We start from the raw sequence: 11322 nt of genomic DNA, 5'->3' as shown, positions 1-11322 counted from the left end.
CTCTTGCTTGTTACCTCGGTTTGTTAACAAGGTCTTCTAGGTTACAGAAGATGAAATTAACATCTGCTGTCAAAGTGCTGCTTCACACCATGCCAATGCATGTAGAGAGAGAGTGTTTTTTATGATAGGTGTTTGTGTACAGGGTTTTCTCTCACGTTTTCAGAATCGTCCGGAAAGTGCAGATCTGTAAATGAGTGAGGATTTTGGATATTCTGAACTGAATTTAACCGCCTACTTTCCACATATTTTTCTAAAAACTGAACAAAATTGTTGCCTCCAACAGCAGATGTCTGGATCAAGCCCATTCCACCAGTCTGCCACGTCCTCTTGAAGTACCACTATCCTCCTTATAATTCATTATATGTCCAAGTTTGTCACATTTTCAAATTTTGAAATTTTGCTCTGATAGCGAAGGATAGAACGGAAGCCTAATCTTAACATCCCTTGTAAACTTTTATTTGCAGATTAAGGGGCCCAGTTAGCTAGAGGGATAGCATGCAACTTATAATAATAACTGGTTCTTGAACTAGGCGGCATTGTTTAAAAATAAGGCGTGTCTCACTTAAGGCAGAGATGAGGAGAATTTATTTTCTCTCAGATGATTGAGTGTCTCTGGAACTGTCTTTCTATAAAAACAGTGGAAGCAGTCTTTGAACATTTTTAAAGCAGAGTTATAGAAGTTTACAGCATGGAAACGGACCCTTTGGCCCAACCTGTCAATGCCCACCCAGTTTTTAATCACTGAGCTAGTCCTAATTGCTCGCATTTGGCCCATATCCCTCTATACCCAACTTACCCATGTAGCTGTCTAAATGCTCTTTAAAAAACAAAATTGTACCCGCCTCAACTATTGCCTCTGGCAGCTCATTCCAGACACTCACTACCCTATGTGAAAAAAGTTGCCCTTCTGGACTCTTTAGTATCTCTCCTCTCTCACCTGAAACCTATGCTGTCTAGTTTTAGATTCCCCTACTTTTGGGAAAAGATGCTGACTATCTATCTATGTCCCTCATTATTTTCTAGACCTCTATAAGATCACCCCTAAGCCTCCTACGCACCAGGGAAAATAGTCCCAGTCTATCCAGCCTCTCCTTATAACTCAAGACAAGTCCCAGTAGCATACGAGTAACCCTTTTCTGCACTCTTCCTAGTTTAATAATATCCTTCCTATAATAGTGACCAGAACTATACACAGTATTCCAAGTATGGTCTTACTAATCTCTTGTACAATTTCAACAAGACATCCCAACATCTGTATTCAATGCTCTGACCAATGAAACCAAGCATGCCGAGTGCCTTCTTTACCACCTTGTCACCTGTGCTCCACTTTCATGGAGCTATAAACCTGTACTCCTGGATCTCTTTGTTCTATAATTCTTTCCAATGCCCTACCATTAACTAAGCAAGTTCTGCCCCAATTCAATCTACTGAAATGCATCACCTCACATTTATGGATAGATTCTTGATTAACAAGGGGATGAAAGGTTATCGGCAGACAGAAATATAGAGTTGAAATTACAGCAAATCAGCCATGACCTTATTGAATGATGAAGTAGGCTTGAGCTGTCTACTCCTGCTCCTTATGTTATATATTCAATTCTTATTCTGGCGGAGTTGACTGTCTCTGCATCCTGCCCGAGAGCGGAAGGCAATGGCAAAGCATTACTGAAAGAAACAGCCAAGGAACTGGCTCAGGATGAAGCAGATGATAAGCCAAGGATCCACTCCTGTCAGAGCACCAAGGGTAAATGAACACTACAAAATGTGCCTTCAAATCTAACACCACAATTTAAACCTGCTCTTTTAGCATAAATCTATCTTCCAGTTAAGGCCCACCATCTAAATGTAGTCAGATACTGACTCAATTTACATTTAAGATACCAAATACTATCACCCATCTAATTTTGCTTACATGTTCATTATCTAGTTTATGCCACGGGTTTCATGTTTCTTGGCAGACCTATTAGGTACCAAAAGCCATTTCAAAGTCCAAATAGACCGTACCAATCTCATTATCTTCATCAATCCACTGTTACCTTGTGAAAAACTTATTTAAATTAGTTAAATATGATGCAGATCTGTTTGCTTTCCTTAACAAATCTGCACATTCAATTAACTGTCTTCTTCAAATAATTATCGATATTGTCTGGGCCTATAGTTGCTAGATTTATATTTACATTCTTTTTGAACAATGGTGCAACATTGTTATTTCTTTGGTGCACATTGCCATCAAAAAAGGGCTGGCAGGTTATGGCCAGTAGCTCCACAAATCACTCCCTTACATAGGATGTATCTGAAGTTGAACTAACTGATGCTGATGATTTATCAACTTGAAGTACAGCCAGTCTTTCTACTGCCTCTTCTTTATCATGTTTAACCTATCCAGTATCTCACTTTCTCCTCTTTTACCATAACATTGGCAGCATATTTTTCCTTGTTAAAGACAGATGCAAAGTACTCAGGTAGTACCTCAAATCTGCATTCTGCCTCAAAAGTAGAACTCCTTTATGGTCAAAATCAGCCCTTCCTGACTTCATACTACACTCTTACTATTTGTTTGCAAATATAAGACTTTTAGATTCTCTTTTATGCGAGTTGCCAGTCTCATCTCATATGCTCTTTTTGCCATTCTTATTTCCTCTTCTGTTTCCTTTTTCAACTTTCTATATTCAACGTGGTTCTTAGTTATTTTATCAATCTAGTATCTGTCATTGACATCCTTTTTCTCTGTCTCATTTTACTCTCTATCACTTCAGTCATTCAGAGAGCTCAGCCTTTGTTGCCCTGCCTCTCCGCCTTCTGGGAATGTACCTCTCGTGGCAGCCTATTGTTCAATTAAAGCTTCGCTTGTCCACCTTTGATTTCAACTTATGCATGACAAGTTTGTTCTCAACTCACAGAAATAATGGAAGGAGGATTTAAGTATTTTTATTCTAGAATCATAGTATCATAGTCCAAAGATATGCAGGTTAGGTAGATTGGCCATGTTAAATTATCTGTTGGCATCAGGGGGACTGGCAGAGTAAAATGCCAATGGGGTTGCGGGAATAGGGCCTGGCTGGGATTATGATTGGTTCAGACTCATTGGAGCGAATGGCCTTCTCCTGTACTGTAGGGATTCTTTGAACCCCTACAGAACAGAAGGAGGCCATTTGCCCCAATGAGTCTGCACTGACTTTCCAGTGATCTAGGTTGAGCCTGGCTTCTTTCCAATGCAAATCTATACCTTATAATACTATGATTACATTTGATCATCGTCAAGACTGATAGAGCAGTTGCTAACGAAACTGAAAGCTTGTACAATAGGTCTTTCTTATGCAATCCTCAACTGTCAGCTGAGGACTGACGCAGAGGATAACACATGACACTGTAATACCAACATGTGGCATCACAGACATGGATCTGTGCTCAAATAAAAGCAAAAACCAAATTACTGTGGATGCTGGAATCTGAAACAAAATAGAAAATGTTGGAAAATCTCAGCAGTTCTGATAGCATCTGTGAAGAAAGAATAGAGCTAATGTTTCAAGTCTGGATGACCCTTCACCAAAGCTGAAGACAATAGAAAAATCTATGCTCACAATGTCTACAATTCTGAGTTTTATAATCTTAATAAAGGAACAAATGTAATAAAATTGCTGTTTAGAATACTTTGAGACAAACTATTTAGTTTACATGTAACAGAAAGGAGTGAGCTTTGACCATATTGGATTTGTTATTCAATTCAAGAAAGAAGTACTTCTGATATAAATTCTTTCCCACCCTGGCCCTCTATTACTCAAAAATAAATTTAAGATCATTTCTAAAAATTATTAATTTTGCTGGTTTATTTTGCCTATGACTTTCAGCTCTTCAATTCTCTTTGATGTTGCTCCAGTGACTCATGTTAAAGTTGTAATTTGTGGAGGTGGCTCAGTAGAATAGAGATCCACCTCAAGGTGATGAAGACATGAGCTGGAATTATGTCAGCAGCACAGAGAAGTATAAACAAGGTTTCAATGTGGTAGAAAGCAGTTTTATAGGGGACAAAGTCTTGACTGGGAACATAGATGTTAGTAAGGACCAGGATATAATTTTGTGTTTGAGGATGGGGTTATAGATGATTAGATCATTGCCAGTGAAAGAGGGGACATTTTGTAGGTAATTCAAATGGGGAGGCAAATTGGAGATTTGCTGGAAAATTTTGCTGGGATGTACTGGAGTAAGGTTACCAAAGTACAATGGAAACCAGATCAAAAAGATTTCTGAGGCATTGACCAAATATCTGGACAGATCCAAGTTAGCTTGAATGGCTACTGAAGCTTAGTGGCAGTGCATGTTGTGAAAGGCAATCTGGGTAGTGAAGAATGCTCATTTTTAGGCAAAGGCAAGCTACCAGCCAGCTTAGCAGGGAGAAAAGCCTGAAATGGTGGCACTTTATGACAATTTACAGGATTGCGTGGCACAGTATTTTCTGAACAAATAAAAATAAATTACCGAGCCATATTACTTTTGTATTGTCCTCAAAGGGCTATAATTTGTCAACTTTTAAGATAACTGCGCAGGAAAAGAGTGATAAATTATCCCTCCAAATTGCTACCTTCAAGAACACTTATTAAAACAAAAAGCCTGGATTTTCTGGTCACTGGTGAAATAACAGCATTCCCAGTGACCTCAAAGAAAGCTGCTTGTAAAAACGTAACTCTGTGACAAGGATTTCCCTTTTCTTGATGTTACTTTGAGTCTGACACAAAGGAAAGGGGATCATAAGTTGCCAACAACAATGATGTAATCAACTAGGGTAAGCAAGCAATTACCAAGTGTGCTCACAGAGAAACTAAGTAGTAAAGCACATGTGTTTTTCACTTTTAGTGCAAAAATTTACAAAAACTTACAACTACTGGAACAAATGATTGGAACATGTATATGGAATTAAGATGAAGTGGAAATATTACAAACAAACTTATTTTATAAAGCATGCATTTTTAAAAATATCATAATGGGCAAATGTGACATTCCATAAATGTAAAATTCGCTGTTCGGAGACAGTGAGGTTGTGCACTAGTAATTATGAACTTAAGAGATTTAAAACCCAGTTGCAAAGTGTAACTTTTGCAAGTATTTTTTACAGCGAACCTAATAGTGTTAAAGGGCAAGTTTTCATCAGTTCAACAATTTCTACTTGATTGCAATCAGGGTATATGTCAAAAACACACCCTGTGGAGCAACACAGAAACACTGGCAGCAACTTCAGAATTTCTATGCTTAACTGCACACATGCAGTCTCTGGAACTTACTGTCTGTTTCAGAGAGTAATGATAGCGTCATTCGTGCTCAATGTCCAAGCTAAAGAGTTGATCAAAAGTGCAAGTACTGAACAGTATTAACATACAATTTCTAAAAATCTAATTCAAATAATCTAAAATAAACTGACTACAATTTCATTTGGAAGTCACTTTTTTCATCTATTGTCAGAACCTAAATTAACTGGCAATTTATACGGAAATCACATTTAGTATAAAGGCAGATAGACTATTATAGATGAAAAAAGATATACCATTTTAGTAACAATACAATGGAACTCGATTAATGGTATATCCATTTGGGACACTATGCCCTCCTGTTCATGAACTCATCAACTCGATCTTAAATTAACTTACACTGTTGGCTTTAAAACTGAAGACACTCATACCTTTACTTGCTCTTCCAACTTGCCCAAACGCACATTGCCTGCAACAATCCTGTTTAAAACTCCATGTTTCTCATTTTCTAGGCTTTTAGTCTGCATCAAAAAGGACAAAAGAATATTTAGGCTTAAATACCAAAGAAAAATAGATGAAGAGGGCAAAAAAGCCAAAGATAAAGGCAAGTTCTTTAAAATAACAGCCAACCATTTATGCCAGCTGTTTTGAGTCATACAGACCAGGACATTCCCAGGTGTGGAAGGTATTTCAAGTTACCTAATCTCAGTTAAGATTAAAGTTAAGAAGACAAGAAATAACCTGCATATCCATTTCCATTCATTGTCCAGCAATTTTCTTTTTAAATTAGCATGTGTTTATCTGCATGTGTGTGTTTGTTTGCATGTGTTTGCTTGGCTAAGGGTCAAACTTTGTTCTATAGCTTGTCAACATTCACTCTTAAGAATCAAACAGGGATAAAAACTACATTGGAGGAAAAAAATCAAATCAACCTCCTTGGAAGGGATGAGCAAAGATCCCAAACAAAAAGTAAAAATTAGTTTTAAAAATTGAACAGATCTAAATCAAAATGCTCCATTTTCAAAAAAAAACCTTTTCTTCAATAACTGTTTAGAATTTCTTCCATCTGCATTTCAATTATATTAAAAGTACAAGATGCACTGCAGGAACTCAACAAGGCTCAGCTCCTTAGATGGCACCTTCCAAACCCCCAGTTGCTAACTTCTAGAAGGATAACAGCAGCAAATACATGGGGACACCACCCCCTGGATGTTTTACTTCAAGCCACTCACCATCCTGACTTGGAAATATATTGCCAAGGCAGCTCACCATTTCCTTCTCAAGGGCAATAAATTCTGGCCAAAGCAGCAATAGCCACATACATTAAATAGATAAAATAGCAATAGGTAAAAAAGCGCTGGATATTATGGTCATCGCAACATTCCTGAAGGCTGCATGGTGGGGGAGCATTGTGAAATATAACAAATGGCCTTCCTACCATCTTCCTGCCCATTCCTGGCCTGTCTCCCATATTATAATGGACAGGGAAGTGTCAGGCAGCCCACTTGCCCTTGAGCCTTTTGAAGTATTGAAAGGCCAATTAATAGCCCGCAAGGGCCTCATTCTGTCTCTGTAGGTATTTTACATGGCAAGAGAGGGCAGAGGCAAGGCAGGGAGCCCAGAATCTGCCACCAGTGGATACCCTTTAAAATATGGTTAATTTAAGTTGTAGTTCTGAAAATGTCCTTTTTTTTAAAATTTAAATGCCAGAAATGGAGTCAGGATGCTGACTTACCTTAATTTCCCCTGACGCGCCCCCCCCCCCCCCCCCAACTGTTATCATTGAAACACAATTGACAGGAGTATCACCATCGGAGAAAGAATCTTTAATATTACTCACCACATGTACAAGTTGGTCACGTTCGTGAGCTGCTTTTTCAGCAAGACTAATCAAATTTGCCAGGTATTGATGAGCTGCTACTTCTTTCTCCATAGCGTCTTCCATCTGCTGTTTCAGAAGACTAATTTTCTTCTGTGCTAGCCTATGAACCAGATTATTTCAGTTGGAGTATCCATGGAGAATTCCGTGATTGTATTTTTCACTTGCAAAGGAAGAACGTGATCATACAGCAATTTTTCACAATTTCGGCATAGGCAATGGTGCTTTCTCTTTTGAAGCACAGTTACTGACACCTGATCATCTCCATCTAGTTCCACCTCTGTAATATCACCCAACTCCATACCTATCTCAGGCACCATTTTTCTAGAGCCCTCGTTGATGCTGCTGTCATCACCAGGCTCAATAATGCAAATATTCTCCTGGCTCATCTCACATCCTCAAGCAAATACAGATTTCAGATTATCCAATGTTCTGCTCTCTGTATTCCACCCAGCTCCATGTTCCATTCACTCACTCAGTGGCTACAAGTTCCTCAATCACTCAAATTTAAAGTTAATTTTCTATGCTTAAACCCCCTCACAATCTCGATAACCTTCTTCAGGCCTAGAACCTCTTCATTCCGCTTCCCTCCTCTCTTCACACCAATGGCAATTGTGCTTTCTGCTGTCTAAACCTCAACATCCAGAATCTGCCATAAGACACTTAGGGCCCGATTTTACAATTGCATTGTGCCCATTTTCAGGCATGAAAACATGGTAAAGTCAGGTGTGAGGCCATTAACATGATCCAAGCCCGCGTTTATGCACATTGCCACTTTACTGAAACCCGGCAATGACGGCAATTCTCTTTGCGCCCAAAACAGGCGCAATGGCGATTTGAATGCATGTGCATGCTTTTAAATTCAAATAATGAACTGCCTGCCCAACTTTATCAGCATTTCCCCCTTTCCCACAGTGTTTCCAATCTGGAACCGCGTCATAATGGACTTCCTAAATAAAAGTCTGATTTGGATGCTCCAGCTGCTGAAGAGGTGCGTTTAATACTTCCAACGGCGCTCTGATTCAGATCAGTAGTGGGGAGGAGGGAGGCGAGTCAGATCATCCTCTGGTTTGGGGGGCGGGGAGATCTGCAGGCAAATCAGGTGGGGGCAGCAGTCCTTTGGACTGAAGTTTGTTCTTCCTTTGCTAATTAAAGCCTTTGTGAGGCATCATGGAAGCTTTTATTACATTAAAGACACTGTATAAGTACATTTAATTGTTCCTATTTCTAACTCTTAACTGCTGCCAAATCATTAAGCCTGACAATAATCCCAGGCAGTTCCTGAGTGGAGGCAATAGCAAGCATAAGATCCAGAAGAAATTTCAAAGTGTTGATTTCAGTGCCCCCTACATAATACAATCACAACTTAACTATTTAATGGGCCAATTCAAAGATGACATCTAATAAAGTTAAGAATTTATGAAAAGAGGTGACAAATGAACTCAGAGGATAGTGAAGGGCTATGTCACGGTTGAACAACACATAACTTGATGTATCGTTGGGTGCAGTGAGGAACTGGAAGAAGATCATCACCCCCACGAATAGTAGGGCGAACCTGCTGCTGTTAGAAATAAGTTGTGGTTGGAGGTGGCTGAGGACATCAGCAGTAGGAGCATTGTTTCCTATTCATGGACCCAATGCAGGGAGCGCTATTGACCTAATCAGGTCAAGAGGGGTAGACAAAGTTGCCGATTCTCTTACATCCTTGAGGGCACACTCCCTCTTACACTACTGTGTTTCCACACTATGAGTAAAGAATCAGTGCAGTATCTCGTTCTGGGGAATGAAGTAGAGCTTATTTCAGTGGGAGTATTTGGAAAACAGTGGTAATCGTTCCATCAGATTTAGAATATTTTTTAAAAAGACAGGTACAAACACATAAAAGGTACTCAACCAGAAGTAGATGTATAGGGACAGGTTTTCCATTTGTAATTATTTAGGCGACCACCCTTTCCTTGCGGGTTACAATTCCACCCTTTCTATGTATTCATCACCTTAGACTCCTTAGAGTAAAACTTTTCTAACGTACTCTTGGCTAAGCAACCCCACCCACCCATCTTTTTAATTAGCAAGTTGTTTAGAACACCATGGCAAATATCCTCATGTGTCATAACCCTAATATTCCCATCTTTTCATGTTCTTCTAGATCCAAGTTCTAATGAACTGACTTCCAAGTAACTCGCACTTACTTTCCTTTCAATGGCTTCACCTCAGCAATTTCCTCCAGCCATGTCTCTACATGCACCGCAGCATCTCCTTAAACTCTAGATTCTCCTCTTCATACTACTAGCTGTTCTTTCAGCTACGGCATCTCTGTTAATTGGAACTCTCAGCCTAGATCCCTACATAATGGCACTTCCCTCTTGGCAGTCAAAATATTCTTTGGACCACTTCATGGCAGCTTCTTTGGCCCCTTTTTCTATCACTTGCAGTTTCATCCCATCATTAACATAAACTACATTTCTCTGATATGGTTTGAGTGGTTTCCTACTTGAAATTCTGGTGATTATATTCACCAGCAACCTGGAGAGTCCATGAGTTCAAATTCCTTCATGCTATTTTGGATAAAATTCCAAGTAGCTCAGTGGTATATTTCATGGAATGGAATCTAACGTTTTTATCCTTTCTGACATACAATGCCCTCTTACATGGCCTAGCAAACCATCGAATTGTACAATATTAGGTGGTTGATCGGGTGAGGGCAGAACCATATACAACCATATTATGTGAAGAATGGCTGCTTGGGCAAGGTTGTCTGCACATATGAACTGTACTCCACCCGTGGTGAGCATCTTTAGGGAAATGGAGGACCAATAAAAGGTGAAGCGGCAAGAAAAAACAGATACACCAAGGAAATAAAAACCTCAGCATTTCCTTTCAAACTATTTGCAAGCATGTAAAGTTTATTTATTGGTCAAAAGTAGGCTTACATTCACACTGCAATGAAGTTACTGTGAAAATCCCCCAGTTGCCACATTCCGGCATCTGCTCAGGTACATTGAGGGAGAATTTAGCATGGCCAATTCACCTAACCAGCATGTCTTTGGACTGCAGGAGGAATCCAGGGCATCCAAAGGAAACCCACACAGACACAGGGAGAACATGCAAACCACACAGACAATGACTCCAGCTGGGAATCGAACCAAGGTCCCTGGCACTGGAGGCAGCAGTGCCAACCACTGTGCAGTCCCTATTGTGAACTGGAATTTAAAAATTTGTAATTGTCTCAGTAGAATGCATTTTTAGTTCAAAGCAAACGTATGTGTTACCTATTTATCTATTGTACCTGTTTGACTTCTGTGATACCTTCAGCTCTGCTTCCAAAGTCTTATTGTCAGCTATTAATTCTGTCTTTTCAAAGAGTAGGCTCTTTTTCTCAGCTTGCAAAGATGCAATTCTTCCCATCAATTCCTCCACTTCTACATGGTATTTCTCTTGTTCCAGTTGAAGTTTTCTAGCAGAGAAAAACACAATAACCACGCTGGTAATCCTTTGGAGACTGAGATAATAATTGATAGGTTTCCTCAGGTCACACACTAAGATACATTAACTGAATACACAATTTGTGACAGTTAAATGGCTGGGCCATAAAAATAAACACAGATTCTTCAATTTTACTTCTCTATCTGGGTTAAGTCCCTTGAAAATGTGTCCACCACCCATAAATAGTGTGTACTGTCACTTTGTTTAACTACTCTCTTTTTCAATTATGACCTTTTCCAAATGTCAGCAATGCCCAAAACAAAAAAAGGTTTTTACTAATTTTCTTGAAATTTACCCAAGTCCATTAGAATTCAATTTTTCCTATGAATTTTTCGACAAAACAAAAAATCAATATTTTTATATTGGTACTTCTAATTTGTTTGTAGTGGTTCTTCATGGGAATTTTCAGTTCCAAATTCTGTGCTAATCTAAGCTAATTCTCTGATAATTCTACAATATTCCATAACAATTTTTACTTTAAGCTCCATACAACTCCTCCACCTCAAAGTATTTTCTACATACTACACAAATCTACAACTCACTGCTCAATAATATTCATTTTACACCATCCTCCTTCCGATATGTTTTTCTATTTATTCCTTCCTACACCTTCTGTCCCTTTTACATTCCAATTTCCTCACCACATTTCTTTACCTTTACGCCACCATATTGGTTTAAACATGCAAATAAAGTTCAATTAAGACTAGGATCCAATAATTG

At 39.0% G+C, this 11322-nt stretch overlaps 1 protein-coding gene across 1 annotated transcript in view; it reads right to left on the bottom strand.

Annotated features, from left to right (window-relative positions):
• Nucleotides 1-11322, bottom strand: part of cep89 (centrosomal protein 89) — a 118597-nt gene that overhangs the window by 34796 nt on the left and 72479 nt on the right. The window contains exons 16-18 of the mRNA XM_080186909.1: nucleotides 10406-10573; nucleotides 7081-7222; nucleotides 5672-5761 (exon numbers count right to left, since the gene is read on the bottom strand). Coding sequence (XP_080043035.1) covers nucleotides 5672-5761; nucleotides 7081-7222; nucleotides 10406-10573 — 400 coding nt within the window. The remainder of the gene's footprint in view (nucleotides 1-5671; nucleotides 5762-7080; nucleotides 7223-10405; nucleotides 10574-11322) is intronic.

This window comes from Carcharhinus amblyrhynchos, chromosome 4 (genome assembly GCF_965287045.1).
Source record: "Carcharhinus amblyrhynchos chromosome 4, sCarAmb.v2.hapA, whole genome shotgun sequence".
Taxonomy (NCBI): Eukaryota; Metazoa; Chordata; class Chondrichthyes; order Carcharhiniformes; family Carcharhinidae; genus Carcharhinus; species Carcharhinus amblyrhynchos.
The sequence above is the reverse complement of the archived record's forward strand: the minus strand, read 5'-3'. Positions and strand labels throughout refer to the sequence as shown.